Source organism: Ammospiza caudacuta, chromosome 21, assembly GCF_027887145.1.
Source record: "Ammospiza caudacuta isolate bAmmCau1 chromosome 21, bAmmCau1.pri, whole genome shotgun sequence".
NCBI classification, from domain to species: domain Eukaryota; kingdom Metazoa; phylum Chordata; class Aves; order Passeriformes; family Passerellidae; genus Ammospiza; species Ammospiza caudacuta.
This window is the reverse complement of record NC_080613.1, coordinates 6,052,359-6,076,616: the sequence shown is the minus strand read 5'-3', so window position 1 is coordinate 6,076,616 and position 24,258 is coordinate 6,052,359. Positions and strand designations below refer to the sequence as shown.

At 49.2% G+C, this 24,258-nt stretch overlaps 2 protein-coding genes across 5 annotated transcripts; one reads left to right on the top strand and one right to left on the bottom strand.

The window, feature by feature from the left end:
* On the top strand, positions 1-5,362 carry LOC131566981 (alpha-1-acid glycoprotein-like). Its single transcript, XM_058818451.1, has 6 exons — positions 1-186; positions 776-918; positions 1,503-1,576; positions 2,846-2,956; positions 3,701-3,804; positions 5,209-5,362. Exons 1-6 carry the CDS (start codon positions 85-87, stop codon positions 5,323-5,325), a joined length of 651 nt encoding a protein of 216 aa, XP_058674434.1. The 5' UTR covers positions 1-84; the 3' UTR covers positions 5,326-5,362.
* Positions 5,363-7,408: 2,046 nt separating this feature from the next.
* SLC25A25 (solute carrier family 25 member 25) lies at positions 7,409-23,478 on the bottom strand. 4 transcript variants are annotated; one of them, XM_058818069.1, is made up of 11 exons: positions 23,252-23,478; positions 14,933-15,059; positions 14,758-14,845; positions 14,281-14,316; positions 13,870-13,981; positions 12,997-13,155; positions 12,107-12,259; positions 11,902-12,009; positions 11,519-11,686; positions 10,884-11,034; positions 7,409-9,931 (listed from the first exon to the last, which is right to left on the bottom strand). In XM_058818069.1, exons 1-11 carry the CDS (start codon positions 23,474-23,476, stop codon positions 9,747-9,749), a joined length of 1,512 nt encoding a protein of 503 aa, XP_058674052.1. In that variant the 5' UTR covers positions 23,477-23,478; the 3' UTR covers positions 7,409-9,746. The 4 variants fall into 4 exon arrangements, with proteins under 4 accessions (XP_058674052.1, XP_058674054.1, XP_058674053.1 ...); XM_058818071.1 differs by lacking the exon at positions 23,252-23,478 and adding an exon at positions 17,525-17,821; XM_058818070.1 differs by lacking the exon at positions 14,281-14,316.
* Positions 23,479-24,258: the final 780 nt, after the last annotated feature.

The following is a 24,258-nucleotide window of genomic DNA, read 5'->3' as shown; positions in this document are numbered from 1 at the left end:
TCCGGCCGGACCCATCCTGTCCCCTCCCAGCAGAGCCAGCACCGCCTGTCCGTGTGTCTGTGTGTCCGTGTGTCCCGCACTGCCATGGGCCCGGCACTCGCGGCCGTGCTGGCGCTGGCTGCGCTGCTCCCCGCGGATGCGCTGCCCTGCGGAGCGCAGCGCCCGGACAGCGACACGGCATCCAAGGTAAGGGGGCAAACACGGGGCTGGGGCTGCCCCCGCCCGCTGCCAGCCTGGGGGCTCTGCGGAGCCTCGCTGTGCCCCCGGCACCGGGCGCAGCCCCACCGTGTGCCCCGGGACAGGGAAAAACCCACCGTGTCCATGGGACGGGGCACAGCCCCACCGTGTGCCCCTGGGACAGGGAAAAACCCACCGTGTGCCCCGGGAAAGGAAAAAACCCCGCCGTGTGCCCTCTGCTTCCCCGAGGTACTGTCGGTGAAACATCTGCAGCAAACGGGAAAAGTTTGGTGTCCAAAACACCTGGGAACCCGTTTCCTCAGGTTCCCAGCAGTGGCCTCAAAACAAGGCGGGTGGGTTGGGTGGTTTTGGGTGGGAATCCCCTGCGATAAAGCCGGGCTGTCCTGTCCCTGCCGGTGCCAGCACCCTTCCCAACCCCCACACCCAGCTGTTTTTTTTTTCCACTTGCAAATATTTCACCTTATCGCTGCCAACGCAAGAGCCCTAGCGGAATATCCGCGAATATCAATTTTGCCCCGGGGAGGGTGGAAATCCCAGGGTTTCTCCTGCAAACGCTCCTGTCCCTCCCTCCCCACAGCTGCCGGGGACCTGGCTGTACGTGGCAGGGGCTGCCCAGTTCCCCCAGCACCAGGTGGAGATGCTGCTCATCGACCACGCCTTGCTGCGCCTGGAGCCGGGGCCCGGCGGGCAGGAGCTGCTCATCAGCCACTTCGTGGCCGTGTAAGATGCGGGCCCTGCACCCCGAACCCATCCCCGCCCTGCTGCTGCCCTGAAATCCTCCAGCACAAAACGCGAGCACGGTTCCAGAGTGGTTCCTCCAAAAGGAGTCGCTCCTGCCTGCTCTGGGCACCCTCTCCCTCGTCCCCTTTATTTACTCATTTATTTCAACAGATCAAACAGGTTCAGACAAGTTTTGTAGGGCACAGAGGTCTCACGGGCACCAAGCCCTGCAGGCAAGGACAAGACCTTTCCACAAGTCCCTGTGCCATGGCTGCTGACCCTGCCAGGCACCAAAGCCTGTTCCCCCACAGGGTCCGAATCTCAGGGGATGAATTTTTCTGTGCCAACACAGGCAGCACTTTGAGGTTTCAGTTATTTCAGGGTGGAAAACGCCTGACCGCCAAGGGGTGGGGGAGCAATGGCAGGGCTGGGACCGTGAGCTGCCACTGGAGGGAGAGAAACGCCTTGATTACAACAGCGAGAGGAATTAACCCTGAGGAGGAGGCGAGGGGTGCCCGGGGCGGGGCTGGGGCTTTGCTGCTCCTTCCACACAACAGCATCGCCCCCTTCCCCTCTCTCTCCAGCGGGGACCAATGTCATACCCACAACCTGACCTACCTGGAAGTCACTGCCGGTAACGCCACCCTGGTGAAGAACGGTGAGTGGCACGGAAGGGGTTAACAGCCAGCCCGCGGTTTCAGACACACAAAGGGCCCATTTCCCTGTTTTACATTATCTGATGTATTTTATCCCAGAGTCTCTGCCTGTTTGAAGCCTCGGTGGGCTCCAAACCCAGGGGCACCCAGGTTATTGCTGCCCCTGGGGGCACCAGGAATAAAGGGGATAGAGGGACCCATCCCAGAATTGTGATACCCCAGAGCTGTGCACCTGATGGGATTGCAAAGTGGAAATCCTGTTAAGGATACTGTGAGGCTAACACAGGGAGCAGTTGGTTATACTGCTCATTTATTTGCTATTCTAGTAATTTTAGATTACTACAGTAGCAAATAACACAGAGAGAAGTTGGTTATACTGCCCATTTATTTGCTATTGTAGTAATTTTAGATATTAGCCTTACTAGTCTTGGTGTTGTAACTTAGCTTTAATGTCTTACTGGCCTTTCTGATATCCATAAATGTAGGCACAGGTGCTTTATGCTTTCAGGTAAGCACTTTGTGTCAGAAACCACAGAAATGAAGGGAATTTGATAAAGGTTTTTATGAGTGCTTTAGAGAAATTAATAACTTTGTTAGCTTTAAGCAAAACAGATTGCTCACAAAAATAAGAAAAAATACTCTCCTAAAATTATGGTTCCTATATAAGAGCATCCAGAACACTACTATTTTAGAAATGGGCAGATGAAGAAACTCAGAAATGCTGCTCCTGGGGCAGCCCAGGGTCACAGCCCTGCTCTGCAGCCACATAAACCCCCAGAGCAAAGCTGTGCCAGGAGCCAGCCTGCTCCCATCCCTGCAGGAGAACCCCATCCTATTTGTGAAGTGATTTCACAATCCCTCGGGGGCAGGAGGGAACACCCAGGGCAGGTTTCAGGGATTAATGAAGCCTCTGGTTCTGAGCTCTTCCTCCTTGCTGGGGAAGTGGGGTGAGCCAGTCTGGGGTGGGAATTGCAGCCCCTGGGACACAACTGCACTGACCCCTCACACCCTGAGTCCCAGCACACCCCATCCCAACAGCAGGACAGGAGATGAGCAACTTTGGCTCTTTCACACCCCAGCCCAGTTTTAAGAAATACAATTTATATAAACCAAGAGCCAAAAGAATCACCCTATTTCAGGACATTTTTCCTCACCTGCTACTGGAAGTTGAATCCCAGAGACTACTGACACTGCCACACCTGGAGCTTATTGCTGCTGCAGCACTGCAAATTGAGTTATTGTGTGTTCTGTCTGTGTCTGTTCTCTCCAAGCCATGACCCAGCAAACTGAGGGGATGCTGATGAACACGAGCTCTGAAAACCTTTTACTCATCCAGTACCAAATGCAGAGGGAAAGGACCTATTTGGGGCAGTATCTGTATGGTATGGAGCTCCATCCTAAAGTCATTTAAAGCTATCATGGCACACCCACACAAAGTTATCAACTAAAGCCATACGGCAGCTTGGTCTCACCAACAGTGACTTCCCTGAGACCAACACTCCAGGGGTCAGGGGATTTGCAAACCCCATTAAACCCCACATCTCTTGGCAGAGCAGGAAAAGCAAGTTAAAAAACCAAGCCCACTTACAGCATAAATATTCAAAGAACAGGAAGCAAACACAATTCAGCATTGATATCATTGTAAAATCTCAATATTTGCAAGCCAACCATGATGTTTCAGTATTTACCTCCCAGGGCAGAGCATGTGGCTTTGCAGTGCTAAAGCTGATCAGATTTAACCACAAACCCATAAAGCAGCAGTTTTGACCCTAAGAGGGTTCCCCATCACCTTGCCAGGCTGCAAAGCAGTTGCTTAAGAGATTTTGAAGGCACATATAGAAAACTGCCTCCATATTCCACCTTGGTCTCTCCTGACGCTTCAGGAGTACCAAACCATCCTGCAACCCCTTTAAGCATGCAGAAGCAGAGTTTTTTGGGAGAGGGTTAAGGGAGAGATGCCCAGGGCTGGTTTTGTTCAGGTGGATTCACTGTGAAGGTGAGGGACCCCCACACAGAGCACACCCACCGCAAGCACTGCTGGGGAAGGGGAGCAGCAAGGACAGGGACACCAAGGGCTGTGCTGAGGCCACCAGGCCATATCTAACACCTGACACATCCTCCCCCAGCCAGGAACCTGAGCCTGAGCACGGCAGAGCGGGAGGAATTCGAGCAGCACGCCGAGTGCCTGGGGCTGAGGGCAGAGCAGATCGTGTACGCGCCCTGGAAAACGGTACTGAGCACCCTGAGCCACCAAAACCACCAAAAATCACCAAAACCACCTCCAGGCAGGGCTGCAGGAGCCCAGCTGCACCCCCAGCTCCCAACTGGGCTCTCAGAGACATTTTCAAGATGTTGGAAATTATTTAGGGGGTTAAATCATCACAGGATTGCTTCAACCGAGGTTTGAAATAGCTGCCCTAAAGCAAATGCCTGCACTGAGCATCTCCTCTGGCAGCCCTGCTAACAGCCTGCCACCCCTGCCAGGGGGAAAAGGCAAGGGATTCTTGCCCTGAAGTTACTGGTTTTGCCTTGAAACCCTGGTTTTGCTCCCTAGCAAGGGCCAGCTGCCCCAGAAGCTGCAGAAAGGGCAGGAGGCCCCAAGGATTTTTTCCTTCAGGTTTTCCACCAAAACATTAACCAGGCCCATTTCTCACTCTGCCACCAGATTTAAGACGTTTTATCCTGCAAATAACCCAGGCTCTGAGTCAGCTTGGCAGGGGCTCCTGTTTGCAAAGTGAAGGAGAAGAACATCTTACCCTTGCTGCTCTGTGCTGGTCACCTGCTCACCCACATCTGCAGGCTCTGAGTTCTCAGAGGTGCCCAAACCCACTCCAAGCCACCAGGCTGGATCCAGCATTGTCCCCAACACCTCTCCAGCCTCAAGAGCTGCTTTTAGACCTGCCCCAGGCGATCAGGGGAATGGAGGATAGGACAGAGGGTGGAACCCTGGGAATGGGGCTACACCTGGGGCAGGTCTCCTCTCCAATTCAGCAAACAAGCAGCACCTGGGAGGCAGAGCCCAGCTCCTCTACACTAACTGCACACAGCTGGGGACTGGGGGGGTTGCAGTCTCTGGATCACATTTAAATTTGGGCAACGTGAGGGGAATTGATCAGGACTGTCTGTGCTTACAAGTTCTGGTGCAATTGGAGTTGGCAGTTACTGGCCAAAGTAAGCCACTGCACCTGAGGAGTAAAAAACCAACTAAACAAACACAGAAAACATTTTGGGGGCCTTTGTGATCAGGCTGAAGGAGGTGGATGTGAGCAGAGTACAGGAGCAGCCTCACAAAGCCCCTCTCAGCTGCAGGCATTAACAGAACCACAAGGTTTTTACTTAATTCCCCCAAAGTCTGAGTTCTCCCTTTCCTTCAGAGCACACATAGCCCAGCTTTGCCCCAGAAACTTTTTCCTCTTTCCAGCACAGGCCTGGAAAATGGCACCAGCAGGAGCTGAGCGCCTGGGCAAGCATTGACTGTGCCTTGGACAGGACAGGGAAGCCCTCTTAGACATAATCAGCTAAAAGAGGAGAGGAAAATTTCTTCTTTCTTGAGTAAATTCTGTCTTTCTTGAGTAAATTCTCTGTTGCCGGCAGCTTGGCAGATTCACTTCCCCTGTTTCTGTTGTTTTGACAGGAGATGTGTCAAGTGAAAGCAGCCGAAGGCAGCAGCAGCCCCCGCCCAGAGCCCGGGGCTGCATCCACAGCATCCCCTGCCCCAGGCACCGCCTGGCCTGGCAGTGCAGGGAACTGACCCCACACAGGCCAATAAACCTTTCCTTCAAAATAGACACTGTTTGGTGCCCGTTGTTTGAGAGAAAATGGTTCTGAAGATTTGCAAAAAGAGAACAAACAGCCAATTCACGTTGTGTGTCATCCAGCCCTGAGCTGGGAGAGTCAGCCTGGAGCTTCCCTCTGAGCCTGGAAAAGTGCTCAGCCAAAAAGCAGCGCTGCAATGCAGCAGTAAGAGAGACCAGCCAGGAGAGGGCAATCATTGACTATTTTAAACAAGCAAACCACGCATTTCAGGAGTAACTGGGATATAGGGAAGGTGGAAACTGAGCTGGACCTGTGCAGCCTGAGGAAAAGGGGGTTCAGCTAAAAGGGAGCACCCAGTTCTCCTGACAGCTGACTGCCAGGAGGGACAGATGTTCCTGCCCAAAGCCTCTGGACAAGGCAAGTGCTCCCTGCTCATGTCCATCCACAGCTTGGTTTGCACACCGTGTCTGACACTGACAAATTACCCCCTGCCAGAGGGAAGGGATGCTAACCCAACCCAGCCTGGATTTTTAGTTTTCAGAGAAAACATCACAATTCCTCATTTCTCAGCAAGCTCAACACCCAGGAGATGAGAAGTGCCAAGGATGACATTGCTGTCCATGCCTCCAGCACACCCCTGCACTCATCAAGCACCTCATACAGCCCTTATCCCAGCCCCAAAGTGGGGACAGCACCATCATTGCCATTGTAAAATGGGCAGGTGTAACCACAGACTGGTGCTGCTGCATGGCTGGAGAGTAATTCTGTCTCAGCTCTTAATTAAGCACTGAAAATATCTCTCTTCCTTAAAAAAGAAGAAAATGAGAGAAGCCAGAGGGAAGGCTGCAATGAGCTCTGTGACTCCCCCTGGAGCTCCAGGGTGCTCTGTCCAGCTGCCTTTACCAGGCAGAATTTCAGTGTTAAGGCTTTGGAGAGACTGCTGAAGCAAAAATTAAGTTTACAAGATCACAGAATCATTAAGGTTGGAGAACACTCCAAGGTCAAGTCCAACTTGTGACCAATTCCCCCCCTTGTCAACCAAAGCAGAGCACTGAGCACCACTCCAGTCACTCCTTGGACACTTTCCATGGATGGGGGCTCCACCACCTCCATGGGCAGCCCCTTCCAATCTTGACAAATCTTTCAGTGAAGAAATTTGCTCCTGATGTCCAGTCTGAACCTCCTCTGGCACAGCTTGAGGCCATCCCTCTCCTGCTGCCCCTTGTTCCCTAGGAGCAGAGCCTGACTGCACCCTCCTGTGTCAGGGAATTGTAGATTGAGAAGGTTCCCCCCAAGATTGCTTTCTGCTGGACAAAAAATAAGTTCAGCCCATTCCCTCCACGTCTTGAGGCACAGCCAGCCCTTGCTTCACCCTCCTCTTTATCAGCTTGTGATGTGAAACACAACTCCCACAATCTCTCCTGAGGGCAGGGGGCTGAGGGGACGCTGGCAGCACCTCCAGGGCTGCAGTTCGAGGGCCCATCTCAGCTGACACCACTGCAGAGCTGTGGCTCAGATTACAAAAACCCAGATTTTATGAGTAGATTTATAGCTGAATAAAAGCCTTGAATTAGAGTAGGAGACATAAGGAACAAACAAAGCCAGTCTGGCCCCCAGAGCAAGTTTTGTTAACCAAATCAGAGGCCGCTTGCACTACCAGCTGTGGCTCCTGAATGACTTTCAAGGGCAGCTCCTGGTTGGGTTGTTTTTCATGAAAAAACCTGTACAAAAAGGCTTTATTTTGGAAATGGTATAAGCCAGGTTCTTTCAAGGGGATAATTGGGCTGCAGAGCTTTGTTTTTTCTGGGAAATTCACTTCTCTGAACAGAGTGTTGTGGATACTGCAGAGGTGAGCAAAGTCCAGCAATACCCAGACAGGTAAACAGAGTCTGAACATCCCTGACTCATCACCACTATCACCAGCCTTGATCTTGCTGGCTTTGTTTTTAAGAATTCTGTTCTCCCATGCCCTTAGTGAGAATCCTTCCCACTGGCAGTGTCCTTGGTGAGAATTACCCCAGGAAGAGTCTGGCCCCAAACAGCACCAATAAACCAGAGGAAGAGATGGAGACGTGGTATCTCTTTATCAGACCTTTATTAGCAGACTGTTCCCTACATGAAGAATCCGAGTTAGATTTGCATTATAACAATTTGTGGTTACAGCTACAAAGATGGTTGTCATTTTGCATTGATTTTTGCATTCTGATATTCATATTCTCATTAGGCCACACTGGTAGGAAGGAGCCACTGCAGAATTTAGGTCTCAGGAAGAGGGGGGTGAAAAAAAAATCATATCACTAATCCATTGTTGGTTAGATTTCCACGTGGCTACAGCACTGAAAGTGAAGGCAGAGTCTCACCCAGGAGACTCTCCATGAACCACCAAAATCTGTCAGAAGCAAAGCAGCTGTTTGAGTGCTAGCAGATCCTTTTCCAATTTCTCACACACATCTCCACAGTGTCCTCCTGCACGTGATGAGCACTGGCTCAGAGCAGGGGCTGCTGATTCAGCCTTGAAGCACAACTGTAGCAGCTCGTGTCCAAGTGCAAGTTTCCTTCCATCCCTCTGGAAATGTGTATTGTCTTTAGTCCCTGAGATTTCTCTCTTCCCCCTTTACCTCAAAACTCCCCCAAGCTCTCTTAATTGACTGTTGTGACACCCAACATCCACAGACCTTCCACTTCCCACCTTCAGCCATCCCCCCAAGCCTTTCTGTGTGCACAGAGGCCATTCCAAGCTAAGGCAAGCCTCACAGTGCACCCTCTCCCCAAGCTTCTGCTTTCCTCATCTGCTCCCTTCTCTCCTATGGCTTCTTGCTACACAATTTCTCTGGGCTGAGGTCCTCCAGCAACAAACCCAGACGTGGGAAAGGCAGTTCCAGCCCCAGAGGGAAAGTACATGAGTGATTTCAGCGTCCCTCCCCACGACTCAGCTGTGTGATGCAAAAGAACTAATAGAGAACTTTTTAAAACAGGAGAAATACAAGCACAGTAACAATATTTAAACAAACCTATAAAAATAGTCTGAAATAACTCTGTTCAAATAAATACAAAATAAATATGCTTTAAGCAGTAAAACAGTGGAATGCAACGCTGGTCCGTTTTACCCAAAATGAAAAGTTGGGTGAGGATCTCCCAGGCCTCAGCAGCTGGATCCTATTAACTAAAGCAGCCCATAATGCTATCAGAGAAATTTTAAAGCCATCTCTTTCCCTTAGCCTTATGAAAAGCACCCTTTGAAAGGCAAGCAAGCATGTCCTCAGGACTGAAATCTCCCCTCTCCCAGTGAGAGCCCCTCTCCCTAACACCCCTTCCCACAGCAGACATTCCTGACTTGGGGCCTGCACGGCACCAATGGAAACCTGAACGTGGATCTACCAAGAGGTCTAAAGAGATAAGATAGCAGCATAGGCACGGGGTTTGGAAAAGGTTCACGAGCTCTCCTTGGCACCAGGCAGGCTGGGATGGTCCATGCAGTGCTGTGCAGGGGCTCTCCTGTCGTGCTGGGAGCACAGCTGCACAGGAGCTGTGCTTGTTTTGTCTTTGTTCACCAAAGCCATGCATCACAGTGCCGGGCAGCCCAGGGCTCTCCTCCTGCCCCTTTCCAAGCCCCTGCAGAGAATAAGACAAGCCAACCCCGGCATGCAAAGGATACAGGCATGCAGGCTCTAGTCTGCTGCTTCTGTTAGTAAGTGCATCTTGTTAGTGGGTTTATGAGACACACTTAAACCTAGAAAAAATAAATAATCCTAATTCTTCATCAGGCTGGCTTAAGTAACCTTCAGCCTGGCTGGATAAACCACTGCCCACCAGCCCTCCAAACCAGTATAGATCAAAGTTACATTTCATGTCAATTCTTGGAAGCAGAACATGAATGTCTCCCACCCGAAGGAATATTTGTAAACATAACAAGCCTGGTGTGGCAGCAGCTCCTACACAAGGTTTGTACAAATTTAAACAACGGGCAGGAAGTTAAACAACTGAATGGAAAAAGCAGCTCTCTGAATGGAAAAAGAAGCTCTTTCAGCAAGTCAGAAGGTGCTCATCTGTAGGCAAACAGCTCTGTACAGGCAACACGCTGAGAGCAGACCTGTAACCCAAATCTTTGCTACTCTGTCATACTGCTGGGAACTGACCTCAGCAACTCCCACCTTAAGATCTCCCAGGAGTTCAGCTCCTGGTCTCCCAAAAGGCCCAACAAAAAGGACCCGTGATGGTTTATGTGGAGCTCTGAGTAGCAAGATGGCAAAGGACACCAGATCCTCCCCTCCCCGTTCCTTACTGACTCACAATCTGAGATTTCACAGCTTTGCTTAGTCAGCTTAGTGTCGACACATTCACAGAATGAGAGATGGCTTATATGTCTTGGGATTGCATCCCAAGATTTCAGAGTTCCAAGTCCTCAGCATCTCCTGGTCACCGTGAGTCCACGCCCAGAGTCATCTTCAAGTTCTCATAGACCACGTAGCTGATGCTCACAGCTGGGATCACCTTCATGAAGTTGGGTGCCAGGCCCCGGTAAAGCCCAAACGCTCCCTCTGTCTTCAGAATGTGTTTGAACAGTCCCCTCATGGTCACTTCAGGAGCACCTTCCACTGAAGCTGCAACAGGGAAAGCCACAATAAATAATGCAGCCTATGTGGTGAAAACACTTTTGTTTCCAAGAGCAGTACTGATCCATGTGCTTTCAGATGTTCCCAGAGCAAAGGTGCTTGGTGGGGGACAGCAATAATTTCTCAGCTGCCCATTCTGTGCTGCACACTGCACGTATTTTCTCAAACTTCTCTGCAGATGCCCTCAGCCCACAACTGCTGATCTGAGCAAAACAGAACCTCTGTCCTGGAGGTCCTTGAGCTCAGAGGTCAGAAGGGCAGCACAAAGTCCAGTGTGCCCTTGCAGCATCACAAACAGCCAGCCCTTGGCTCAGCTGTGGGGGCCAGCTGAGACTGTTGCTGCAATGCTGACACTAAAGAACTTTTACCCTTGCTCAAAAACAAAGGCAGGAGTTTGTAGCCATGATATTTTCTGAAAAAATCCCTTTGCTAGGATTTTTCTCCTGAGAAGCTGAGAGGCCTCAGGAACAAAATGTAAGCAATAATTATCTGCTGCTGTGGAATGCAACAGGTGCATCTTTGATTGGTCTCATGGGGTTGTTTCTAATTAATGACAAATCACAGTCCAGCTGTCTCACACTCTCAGTCAGACATAAGCTTTTGTTATTCATTCCATTCTTGTTCTATTCCCTGCTAGCCTTCTGATGAAATCTATGAAATCTAATCTAATGAAATCTTCTATTCTTACAGTATAGTTTTAAAATAATATTAATGTATTTCTATTATATAATTATATATAAAATATATAATTATGTATAATAAAAATAATTATATAATAACATAATAATATATTAAGATAGTATAATTTTAAAATATATATCTTATAAAATAATAAACCAGCCTTCTGAAACATGGAGACAACATTCTCATCTCTTCCCTGGGGGTCCTGGGACCCCTGCAAACACCACCACAGGAGTTCCCACTGTTCCAGAACTCTCACCTTGGGCCTGCATGCGTGTCCTCACAAGGGCCAGTGGGTAACTGGCCAGCTGCCCACAGGTGCTGGAGATGGTGCCACAGGCCAGCAGGACAAAGACCCCGGGGTCAGCGCTGTTGACAGCGTAGCGTTGCAACCAGGTATTTTTTAGTGTCTGGAAGGAACAAGGCCAAGGTCAGCAGGGAAGAGGCAAGTAAAGGAGTATCACATTTCATGAATGATCTAGAGTAAAGGCCCAGAAAGTTCCAGGCAAGTTCAGCCAAAAGCACAGGGCTTCTCAAATCTTTTTCAGCTGCTGTTGCTGTCATGGCTGAGGAAAATCCCTCCTTTAATTTTCTGCTGCAATTTTTTCATGAAGAAAAGAAACAAGGGGCCATGCATGATGCTGCTATGGTTTATGAACTAGAATCATATTGGATTATCTTTTAAGCCATTTTTGGGTTAAAAAAAATACATTTGTGCTTTGTAACGCTGTTCAAGAAAATGCTGATAAATTACTTGAACTCCTGCCATGACTGATAAGTCTGACAGTGATAAGACCATACAAGCAGCACAGCCCTACAATAGGTTAATAATAACACAAAACATAATACAGGAATTGTTAAGCTTAACCTAACAATAGGTTAAAGGCTTCATACCTCATAGACTGCCAGGTCAATACCAGCATATGGAATGATTCCCAGCATGTTGGGGATGTAGCCTTTGTAGAAGGCAGCCATTCCTTCCTTTGCAAGGATGTTTTTGGCACAATCCAACATGCCTGAATATTGTCCTGTCTTCCTCAGAGCCATTCGTGTTTTCAGAACCTAGAGGACAAGAATAAATAGCATGAAGGCTTACAGGAGAATCAGCAGGAGAACAATGTACAAAGTCATTCCTAGGAGCAGAACTGTCAGGACCACGGCAAGTCCTGCAAGCAGTACTGCTTGGTACCACCTCTGAGTAATTAATTATCACAGTGATGGTGTGATAATTTTCCCACCCACAAGCCTCCTGGGCTGGACTCAGCCTCCTGCCTCACCTCCATGGGGTAGATGCTGCTCTGTGCAATGGCCCCAGCCAGAGAACCAGCCAGGAGCCGCTCGTGGATCCTCAGCATTTCCTGGTCGGTGCCAATGAACCGCTTGATCTGCAGAAGCCACAACAGACAGACAGACAGTGAGACAGACTGATCTCAGCCATCGCTTTCTTTCCAGCTTGTTCTGCACTCACAGCTGTGCCCTCACCTGCTCATAGGCCATGAACTTGATGGCTGACTCGGGGGCAATCTTCAGCACGTTGATGCCATTGCCCCTCCACAGGGACCGGGGGCCGCCCTCGCGGATCATCTGCGTGAAGCCGCCGACGATGCACATGTTGTTACTGCGCGAGGCGTGCACCTGGGACAGGGACAAGCCACAAACCTGCATCAGTTCCAGCCCCGTTACGACAGTGCAACGTTTTGCTGTAATCCAGGGACAAAAGGGCGCTTTTTTGTTTACCCAGAGAGCTGCCAAGGTTTTAATCCCTTCCAGATAACTTTGACAATGGGGAAAGCAAGCTTCTTTTCTTTTTTGCCAAGTCTAGCGTTAACTAACCAATCTAATCAATATCTCCCTCTGGAATGGGAGGAAAGGTTAAACAGGCAACTGTCTTGGCTTTTTCCCATACTTAGCACAGGATCAACTACCCATCAACTTCTCAGCTGGTTCTAGAGCAGTGACAAAGCAGGCTAAAATCAAAATTTTCCAACTCCTTCCTAATGCTGATAATACTGAATACAAGCTCTGCCAACTGACCACCACATTCATTTCAACTCTCATGGCCTCAGGGTCTCTCAAAGGAACACAGGATTTTAATCTGTGTCACCAAAACCCAAGTTTTCCATATTATTACCAGCAATTTTGACATGTCTACCTTAAAAAAAATTCTCTGTACTTTTTCTAGTCAATGAATAATAACCTTTTAATATTACTTTGATCACTTAAATAATTCAAAATGCTTTTAAAAACAGTAATAAAAGAATGACAAGATTAACGTTGGCCAGAGTGCTGCACTGTGTTGATGAACATTATAACCATAACTGTTAAAGGAATCTGCTCAGGTATTTAAACAAACTGGAACTGCTCCATCATACCTGCATGAGCACTTTCAAACGGTCCAAGGGAGCTGTGCAGGTTCTGGACACGGCACCTGCACCTCCACCTGCAACCAGATGTCTCCACCACATCCCTGTCTGCCTCTCTTCCACTGTGAACTCATCAGGGACAGTCAGATTCTCTCCCACATCGAAGATCTGCAAAAGAAGAAGGTATTGAGAAATGCTTCATCAGCCAGTGATCTTGCTGAAGTTTTACTGCTCTTTCCTAGCAGCAGGTGCTCAAGTACAGGATCTGCTTATTCCAGGCCAGCAGCTTATCTACAGCCACTAACTGCTGTGCCTGGCCACAGGAGCTGCCACTGCTAGGATGTGTCACTGGGGAAACTGAGTTCTGATTTCGGGATTTCTCTCCAAGATCCTGGCAACTGCTGAACATTTGTCTACATCAAAATACTGCAGGTATTTAGGAACAAACTGACCCACTGCAGGCAGCTGCATGGCAGAAAAGCTGGACCTCTCCAGAACCTTCCAAGATGGCAGCCTGTTAAATCTCATTAAGTACTATTCACAAACAGATAACTCCAGGAAGGATGGCTGCCTCTGGAATCGGGTTCTAGTTTTAACAGGTCCTGAACCAGTTGGGGCTGGCCCCTGGCAGGAGCTCCTGGAGGTGCACACCAAGAGAACACCCTCAGCTCCCTGCAGTACTGCAGTCATCATCACCTGTGCCAGCAGCTGTGACAGTGATATGTGGCAAGATTACAGCAGAGGACAGGAAGCAATTGAGCTTCAAGGGCTACAGGGAAGCTGTGAACCATGAAGAGAAAGATAAGAACTGCTGATAGCAGCTCCTGGGGGCCAGGACTTGGACCGAGAAGCTGGGCAAAGACTGAGACCTATTTTTCTTACCGTGGAGTGCTTCCAGTACAGGATGATTTCAGGAATGTTCTCCACGGGGTGCAGCAGGTGATAGTCTCTCCACTCATTCCAATCAATTGTCATTGTCCCATTTTTATCCATGCTAAAAAGATTGATCATCAGGTGAGTACAGACTCCCACTGGGTGACAAATTCCTCCTCCCCTTCCCTTCGATTATGCAAGCCTACACCAAATAGAGCTTTGCAAAGCAACCACTAAAAGACTTCTAAAGAGACGCAAGACAAAGCCAGGAAACCTTCTGTTCACCAAACAATGCTGAGGTAGAAGTGGGCTCTCTCTTTCCTCCCCTCTCTCTCCCTTCTAACCAGCCCACAACAATATTTGCAACCCTTCTACCAAATTCAGGGACGTAACTGACACTGAAGGGAAAATAATACTTACTAGGTGACAGGACCCCAGAAGTGTCCCGTCCTTATTCTGACACACAGGCAAACAGACAGAGGGAAGGTAGCAGAGGAAAAAAAAGAGGAAAAAAACAGCACAAATAAGTGGTTGTTAACATGTTAGTGCCACATGCATAAAGCACTTAGCATTTCCAAAGAGCAACTGCACAGTCCCTCTCCACAGCAGCAAGCTCAGGGCAGCAGGACAGTCAGACAGGGATGCAAATCAGCTTAGGTGCAAGCACTTCCCCTCAACAGGTCAGGGAGAGGTTCTGACAGTAAGTCTCAATAAAGCATTATGATTTTATATTTGTATGCCAATTCACAGGGAGAAATCAAAATAGAAAGTAACAGGAAAAAGGGAGGAACCAAAGTTTCTGGAAAGTGCATACAGGGGGAAAAGGGAGGGTTCCATGTCCCTATATTTCTTTCTAGTTCCCTTGACATAAAAGAGAAAAAACAGAGGAATCTTCACCTCTTCAGTATTTTCTCAGCCTGCTGTTCAGAGATCTTGACCCCCAGGTCCCGCAGGGACTGGACAATCTCCTGGGCATCGATGCGGCCTGGGAAGATAATCCAGTGAGCTCAAGGATACACATCACAGGCTGACACCTGCACCAGTCCACCCTGAGCATGAGAAAGGTCCTTACCATCATTCTTTTTATCCAGACTCTTGAAAACCAGTCTCAGCTTCTTTTCATGGTCCTGGAGATAGTGAACAAATTCCTCAAAATCCAGCTGTCCATCCAGGTCTTTGTCTCCAGCCTTCACAATTTTCTGTTCAGAAAACAACAAAGAACTGTCAGTTCCTTTGTTCACTCAGACAGATCTATCTCCCCTTCTACCATCTTTAAAACATTTCCCACACAACTTTGACTTTTTCTCCAAAAAGTAGCTGACAGAATTGTAATTCTTCTAAGACAGTTGAGAAATGCCACAGCATAGAAAAGTCACCTGATTCCAACTGTTTCCCAAAGTCCATTACACAGATGAAATGCCTCATGTTTTCATGAGGGATATTATAATACTAGTGTCATGTGTCCAATCTCAGGACTGTACCTTGATTAACATATTGCAAAGTCCTTGTGGAGGTTGAGGTTCTAGAATTAAGTATGAGTCAACAGATCTGCATAAAAAGTGAATCACAAAACTTGAACTTATAAAAATAAACTGAACAGGAGAAGGAATTCCATGCCTACTACAATCCTTAGAGAAGTAAGCTCCCTCTGGCAGTAACTAACTCCAGCCAGCACAATCCTGCCCAGCTCTAGTGAACACAGCCGAAGATAAAAACCTTTTGTGAACTGGTTTAGGCACCCTGAAGCTATGTGCTTTAATTACACAAGTTTCCATGAGATGCATATAGAGCAAGAATAGGTTCTTAGTAGGACAAAGCTAAAATCAAGATCAAACTGTGCCAGACATCTAGGACAAGGTAAATGACTAATTAACTAACTGCAACTCAGTGAGGCAAGAGCCCATGGACTGTCCTCTCTGAGGGCACATGGCTACATGCTGACAGGTGAGGTGATCTCCAGACTTCAAGAATGTGGCTCAGGGAGTTCCTATTCCCCTTCTGATTCAGTCACTTGCCTTTGACAGCCTTTAAGTCTTTTCCAACATCAGTGAGCAACACTCAATTAGGTGTGATTCAGTCTAGTGTATCACCCAAAGTTTTGTTTTCATTCTTGTAACATTTATGTTAATAGCAGATGGGTTGTTAAGGAAGCTGTGAGCTGAGATGAAATGGGTTAACCCTCTGTTCACCAATATCTTGTTCAATATTTAGCATTCAAAGTATTAGGCAAGCCTAAACTCACTGTGATATGTGCTCAGTCTATGACCACTGGTCCCCTTCATAAGCCCTAAGTCTTTGTTTCAATGTCATTTTAAATTACTCCAGTACTAAATAATTCGTTATTGAAACGCTCTCCCTCACCCAGCAAGTCCTGCCTCTTTAGCCCTAATGCTATGAGGATTATTCCTAATCACTTTATGCACCTTAAATAACAAAGTGCTGTCCCAGCTGCCCTGACCTCCAAGGCATGCCCAGTATTCCTACCCTGCCATTTATCATATGACCGTTGTGAAGTTCAGATACGACCTCACATTCAACTGGTGGGCTAAATATAGACCAACACCCCTCTGCTGTCAGCACATGGCTTGAACAGCTGAATCAGGGCTTCCCTCTCACTGGCAACCCCCAACCAGTTGACAGGCATTCATAATTCGGAGGCACTGTAACAGAGATGTGACTCTGCAACTGCTCCCTCTCTCTCAGCTGCAGAAATGCAGCCTGAGAGATCAGAGACTGCAGGCAATCAAAGCGTTGCCCTTCCTCCCCCACAGCCAGAGCACAGACACGCTGCCTGCCCGACAGTAACCCTCAGCACACGTGTGAGGGGTGAGAAAGCCAAGCTCCCAGCATCTCTTCCGCAGGTGTGAACAAGTATCTGCCTGCACCTCTTCACTTTCAACATGAAATCTGGCCATTAACAGCTATTTTGGCTGCAAAAGTTCCTGTGGTCACCTTCCAGCCTGCTGTCCATGTCCTTTCAGAGGTGTAAAAAGCCTCCCCTGCTTGGCTGATCAATAATCAGCTCTCTGGGCTCTTGACAGCCTGAGCATGAAAAAAAAAAAAAAAAGGTAGCAGCAAGATGAAAGCAAGAGCTGTGACACATCAGGATGGGAAACTCCACGGATTTAATGCATGTCCCTTCCACAGCAAAGCAAAAGGGTCTTGCATAACCTTCCCCAGCTCAGCCCACCCACCCTGGCTGAGTCACTCACTGAGCTGCTCTCCTCCTCCCAGCACAAACCTGCTCACCTTCCCCAGCTTCAGCTGACTCCACATTCCAGCCCTGCTGTCAGGAGGAGGCATGTGGAAGGATGTAAGGAGGAGGAAGAGGATGTGAAATGCTGTATCTGAACAGACCCATAGAAGCAGAGGACTCCATAGTTTGGAAAACCCCTTTTTTCTATTTAACTCACATCAGCTGGTTTAAACAGTCTTATAGGCACTTATAGGCACCTCATCCAACTCAAAACAAAAGAATCAAAAAGAAAACAAAAGAATCGCTCCACACTGGTTCAGCGATCCCTGCCAAGGGGCACGAGAAGCATTTCCACGCTTCACTCAGTTATTACAACAGAGCCATCACAATCTTCTCCCCCTCTCAAGCAAGCCCCTAAATGCATTAAACGCCACCTCCTTCCCTTCTATTCCTCTCTTAAGGCCATACCTGCTTCCACTGGCGGTAGGTGGAGAATTCCTGGGAAGGAATGAGGAGGCTGAGTCGGAAGATGGATTTGAGTTCGGCCGGCAGCCCCTTCGACTCAAAGTACTCAAACTCTGTCTGCCTCTCCCCGAACACCGGCACGTACAGACAGAGGCAGAGCATCTTCCGAGCCCAGCACTCGCTGCCCTGCTCACTGCGACCGGCGAGGAAGGGAAGTCCAAGCGAGCGATTCCCCTGAGCTAATTTCAGCAGCGAGCGGAAAGGAAATGCCAGCGAGTCGCATGACACACGGCTATGAGCGAGCCCGGCTCCGGCGGGATTGGCTGCACAAGCCCGGCCCTTCTGCTTAAAAGGGAAGCGGGGCCGCCGGTCCCGCCCCGCCGGTGCCGGGACACACGTGAGCGCTGCCATTGCCCAACACCCGGCTCCCATCACACCTTACATCACAGCCCTGCGCTGAACTCTCACTGCGGACCTCTTAACCCACGGCCCCTGGCCAAGGGCCAGCACACTCTTGCTGTGCCTTACAGCTGATCAGTCCTTTCCTGATCCTGTTCTCACCTCTGTGGGGATTTATACAGGTAGCAGTCTTGATCACAACCTCTCCCATCACAGTCCCATCAGGAGGACTATCGCTGCCTTCCCAAAATTATTTTTCAAAAGTGCAGTAGGAACAGGATGCCAGCCACTTACTGTTTTAGCATAGCCAGCTTAAGCAAAAGTTTTCCACTTTTACGAGGTTATTTTATTATGCCAGAGTTGACTGGCTTTGTTTGCAAGTTCTCCTGAAACCACTTGTGCCAGCTAAGAGCAAGCAGACAACCCCTGCACACAAAGATCTCTCCCCTCTGCAGCACTCCAGTACCAACACAGCAGCAATAAAGCCTGTGGAGGTTTGTCATTGAGCCAAATACAGAGAAAATCACCCAAATCAAGGGCAGCCTTCAAAACAGCCCCAGCTGCTCCTAAGCCTCCTAGCTAAGCATCCACACAGCAGTTACACCAGCTTAATTTTTTTCATCCTCTTCTGACTCCAATTAAACATTGCAATCATTTGTGTGCTACAAGAAGTGTCCTGGGCAGAACAATTTTCCAGTTTGTACCCTTGACAGTTTAACTGCTTTGTAAGCAGTTCCTGAGCTCTCATTAGGTGCAAGCCAGGCTGGAGGGAGTGTGGTACAAGCACCATTTAGTGCAGGTATAATTACAGCTTCCTGAGCATTTGGTGGAGTTTGAGGTACAAATAACACCTCGCTCTCCAGAGAGAGTACCAATGTGCAGGAGGTAACAATGCTGTTCAGGACAGAATCACTGACTGCTGACATCATTTTTAAATAAAGCTATAGTCTTGGAATTAATCAAAGAGAAGTTATCACACAGGGAAGATGCAAAAAGCCACAGCCCATAACCCAAACACTAAAATCCTATCTGCAGCAGAAGTAACAAAGTGTGTTTGCTGAACTGGTTCAAGCCAGCCAGGATAACAGCCGTGCCCAGTGCTGCGGACACAGCAACATTTTCGAGTGCTGTTGTGTTTGAACAGCCTGCCTGCCCGAGCAAAGTCCAAGCAGCACTCCCCTCCTCAGGCCCTCATGCCCAGGGTGCCTGCACGTCTTTGCCGTGGTGTTTTGTTCTCTACAGCAAAGCCAAGGTCTGTAATGAGCTGCATGTCAATCACACCAACTGGGAATATTTAATCTCTGGCTTCATTTCAAGGATTTTTTTTTTTTTAAAGCTTAATGGATCACGACCCACAGCAACTCAGTACCCTTGGGATTCGTGACCTACAATGGTGTCCTCTGCCCTTCCTGGGGCACCTCACCTACCATGGCACCACGGCCAGGTTACCTAACTAGGCTTAACCTACTCCCTGCTGACGTCTCTCTGCATGAAAACAGGATCTTCTCAGGGACTCCAGATCCTCTTAAAGATCAGCTGCTGCAGCAGCTCACTGCATGCATGCCCACAGCACAGCCCAGCCTTCCCACCAAGGCCAGTCCCACTGCAAGCAGCACCCTAACAACACCTACACCCCACTGTCCAGCACCAAACTGAGGGGAGCAGAGTGGGTACCCCCAGCAACAGGCAGTAAGTGAACAAATCTAACTCAGATTTGCTTCACAAAGCCTTAAGATCCTCCGTAGTCCTTCCCACGAGTTGCCAAGCATCACTATTATAGCTGCTTGGCAGCTCAGTTGCTATGCCAACATGATGCAGATTTTCCTAAGAAACTCTGTTTGGACTTGGCAGCTAGAGACAAAAGGCAAAATCGGCACATTTTAGGAAAAAAAGCCCTTCTACCTACGTCAGAGGAAAGGAGAAAGCTAATGAAGTTAAAGCTGATTTTAAGCAGGGTATTAATTACAGAACAGTGAGCTAAGAAGGAGAGACAGATTACAAATGAAGTTTATACCAGCAATTCAGGTTATAATGACAAAGGGAACTTAAGTATTAAGAAGTTTTTGTATTTCAGCTTTAAAACTCCTGGTAAAGCTGGAAATACTCAGGAGCCAGGCAGCTCTCCAAAGCTGCAGGGATCAGTGCTGCTGGGACACTGGCGTGGGGTCACTGGCCACATCTCAGCACACACAGAGCCAGTCCCACTGCCCCAGCACCTGCAGGCAGCAGCACACACAGCCCAGGGCTCCAGGCACCAGCTATGGACAGTACATCCCTCATTAGCACTGTCTATTCCTGACCAAAGCAAGGACAGGGCACAGAGCTCAAATGAAGTCACTCCTCCCTGATATTTCCATCCACCGATTCTGACACTGAACCGACACTGCTGGGCCATGTGGAGCCAGCCTGGCTAATACCCTCTGCAGTTTCCCTGATGACAAGAAAAGTGAGCCATGAAGGAAGGCAAACATAGCTCTTTGTCCCTTTAGCAAACTCATTTTCATTTTATTTATAGGATTTGGTTCTTTTAAATGCTGCATGAAGTACCAGTTTCCATACCCTGCCATCCGTGCTAACCTTTCCAAGTAATTTGTACACTTCTGGGCATCTGCTTCATCACTGGTTTACTACATCACCTCCAGAATGTACCTCCCAAGGGATGGAAAGATGCAGCCATACAAGGAGCAGGAAAGTATGCTGTTTAATTTTGAATTTACTTTACTAAAAAAAAGGCTCTAAAAATACCAAGTACCAGCAAGCGTCACAGTCACGTAACATCCTCCTTCAGAGGCAAAACAGCTCTCTGGGCTCCAACCCTATTGCTAGAAGGTTTCACTGGGTTCTGCTGACTTGGTCTTTTTCAATTTCTGGAAACTAGCTTATAATTAATTGGACAGTACAGAAAGTCCTCACAAAGCACAGAGAGTGTACAGTGTATGAAGGAGGGGAGTTAATGATTTAAGAGACCCCAGCAGAGTAAAGAGCTGCAAGCAGCCCAGCTTTGCCAGGGGAGGGATAAGAGAGCAGGCACAGCAGAGAGCACTATGTGATATTTGACATAAAGGTAACCAAGGAAGGTCACCTGTTCCACCAACAACACACGGATCCAAAGTTACAAGTCCAGATGGTGACATCAGGGGTAGATCATGCCTGCTTCCTGTGTACACAGATCCAAGGCCAGCATAACACATTTGCAATCAGTGTTTTCTCCCCATATTTGCAATAACAGCTTCATGTTGGAACAGCTTGGAACAGGTAAACATCTGAGAAGGAACACAGCACTAACAAGATTGAAGAACCAAGGCAGGAAGCCCCTCCAGTGAAGTTTATGGATACACATCAATTCTTTACAGAAACCCCAGTACAAGGTGTGGTATTTTGTGTGGTTTTAAAAGAGAAGTAGTAACAGGTGTTTTTACAAAATGAAGTGGCCTATCAATCAAGAGACTGCTCCCAAGGTTACAGCCAGCCAGTGGCAGAGAACAAAAGCCCCCATTTTCTATTAGCACTAAATAACACTCTTTGCTCACTGTGGTTTATTATCTATCCCTAAGGCTGTATGAGACTTTTCCCAAAGTCTCTTCTTCTTCAGCCAGGTAATTGGAACACTGATATCTGATCAAGCACAAACAAGTCATTGCATCTTAACAAGTTACTTACTGTCCATCAGCTGAGCCATGGGCTGGATGAAGCATAAACCAGCCTGAATTGCAAGGTGAAACATATCTGCATAATCCTCAACAGAAGAGCTTTACAGTGCATTTCACTTTACAATCAGGGCAAGCTAAAATTACACAGTCACAACCTCCTGGCAGATGGGCAGTTACTTGCTAAGATGCAATAACTCCATTTTACCACATCTTTATCCTCTAGGTATTTCTCCATCAGCCAATCCTACGGTTCCTATGCAGCAGAACTTCCCAGGGTCACACAGGAAAGAGGAGATTGGTATCAGCTTTCAGAGAAAGCTTTATTTCCAGGTGTGAGCAGATGGACTCTCCCTGACAGAGAGACCATTGTTCTCTGGAAGACACCAGAGATTTTCAGCCCTGTAATTCCAAGGTTTTCGTCACTACTTCCTTCAGTTCTGAGCCTCTGTCCTTCTTCAACCTCTGTGCACCAAAGTCCTCCTGAAAATGCGCATGCTCCTTTTTGGAAGGGGATGCACAGTGCTAACTGCTAAGGATAGAGATGAAGGCAAAAGTCCCTGCAGATTTTTCAGCCTGATTCAAGCAGGGAGTGGCTTCTGCTCCCCAGAATGTGAAACGCCGCCCTGCTTGTTTCCATTCAAAACAGCAGCAGAACAGAAATTAATCCTCTCTACAATTTAAACCTGTTCATCCCTCAATTTAAAGAGAAAGCTCACAGCAACAACCATGCCAAATTCCCTGTGAAATAAACTGGATCCTGAAAGTCACACACCCCTATCCTTGCTGCAACCCTTCAGTATCATCCCCACCCTTCAGAGGCCTTATGCCCAACTCCTTCCCCCCTAATCCCAGCTCACACCCTTGGTTTTAAACCACATGTAGTCAGAGCTGACTGCACCATCCTCAGGGGACACAGACAGCACTCCCTCCATTAAATAAGCCAGAACTGCAGTCGGCCAGCACTGTGCTGGGAGCTCCAGCACTAAACTAAGCAGCTTTTGTTCACCTCCCCCCAAACAAAGCCTCACCATTTATTCTCTGCCAACTGAGCGCCCCCACCACCTCCCCACTCTCCCATCCCCTGGGAACTTCCCATCCTCGCGCAGATTTCAGTCTCTCCCTTATGCCACCCGCTCCCAGGGACAGTCTTTACTCTCTTCCGGGCTCTGCCATTCAAATAATTCAGCCAGTTATTCATTTGCTCAAAATATGCAAGTTTTACCAAAGGCTTGCCAAATTACCAGAGACTGACTCCAGAACATTTTAGGATGCATTTGATTCTTTGCCGGTCTGGGGTGCAGGGGTGGGACTCGCCACTAACCTGCATTATCATTCCCTGTCCTCTCAGTCATGCTTTTTACAAGTTGCTCCAGGAGTCCTGGAGGCCCCCATATTCCCCCTTGCCCCTAAACAGCGTTTTTCTCCCACACTTTGAACATCGTGTTTGGAGGGTTAGATCACCTCCTCTCTTCAGTCACTCCCCTGCCCCCCGCCCCCTTCCTTTCTAGCAAGCACACGCGTTAGACCCTGCTCCCTTTTCCTGTTCCTCTCCCCCCTCCCCAGATTCACACACACACACAGCTACTCACACACTCCACCTGCAACACCCCTTCTCCCAGCAGACCACACACTCACTGTCATGTGCATCAACCCCTCCTCAGGCCCCTGGATATCCCATTACCTTTGGAAAATGCTCTGCGGGTCCAACCACCAGTAGGATAGTTGGTCTCCTTTCAGTGGGATCAGTCCCTCTGTCCTGTGTCTTCCCCAACACCTTTGGCCCTTTCTCCCCGGGGCCTGGAAGTGGGGTGGTGTTTCTGGCCTCATCCTCTTTTTCATCTGCAGGACCTTGGCATATGGCCCTGGGAAGGAAGCTAGACAGAAAATGCCACAGGGTCTGCAGCATTGCTGCTCCAGCGAGCATCCCAGGCAGGGAAACCCTGAGCGCTCAGGAGCTGCCCGCTGCCAAGGATGATGTGACTGCACTACCAAGCACCCCCGAGACGGGAACCGGCACGGCAGCCAGCGGGAGCTTCCACCCAGCGACTCCACCGGCTCCGATTCTTTACAGACCGCTCCTGCGGACGCTTCCTGCCTTTTGAAATTGCTGCTACTGCAGTCGTGCCTGGCCTGACAAGCAGCTCATTGTACCAGAGCCTCAGAAATCTGATGGCAACAGACAAAGCACAAGCCCCGTGGCACGGAGAAGCCGAGACTGCTCGCGCAGAGAAGCCGAGACGCCCGAGCTAACGATGAACCTCTCCGACAGGAGCCTCTCAGAGCCGCCAAGCGAGCTGCGCGTCCCGGCTCCCGGCGATGCTGAGCACCGGGGCTGCGTCCCCACTGCAGCAGTGCCCAGCCAATCCTCGCTCCCGACACTGCGCTGCTCCGGAGCGCGGCCGCGCGCGCAGCCGCCCGGGAGCGCGCCCCGGGCGCGGGAGGCCGCCCGCAGAGGAGCGCGCCCGCGGCCCCGGGCACCGGCACTGCCCCGGGCACCGGGAACCGGCACTGCCCCGGGCACCGGCACTGACTGCCCCGGAGCGATGGGCAGCGGCCGAGGCGTGCGTGTAGCTCCCCGGCTGCGGCTCTTTGTTAGGGCGGCAGATGGTTGTGCAGAGAGAAGCCGGCTTTGCCCAGCCGTGGCCGCATTAACCTCTAAGCGCACTCTGTCTCTCTGTCTCTCTCTCT

Coding starts and splice junctions, on each gene's coding strand:
- LOC131566981 (XM_058818451.1), top strand. CDS start 85: ATGGGCCCGGCACTCGCGGCCGTGCTGGCGCTGGCTGCGCTGCTCCCC. Junction 2,957..3,700: donor TTTGGGGCAGTATCTGTATG/GTATGGAGCTCC, acceptor ATCCTCCCCCAG/CCAGGAACCTGAGCCTGAGC. Junction 3,805..5,208: donor TGTACGCGCCCTGGAAAACG/GTACTGAGCACC, acceptor TTGTTTTGACAG/GAGATGTGTCAAGTGAAAGC.
- SLC25A25 (XM_058818069.1), bottom strand. CDS start 23,476: ATGCTGCAGACCCTGTGGCATTTTCTGTCTAGCTTCCTTCCCAGGGCC. Junction 14,317..14,757: donor GCTGAGAAAATACTGAAGAG/GTGAAGATTCCT, acceptor CCTGTGTGTCAG/AATAAGGACGGGACACTTCT. Junction 11,035..11,518: donor TTGACCTGGCAGTCTATGAG/GTATGAAGCCTT, acceptor TGTTCCTTCCAG/ACACTAAAAAATACCTGGTT.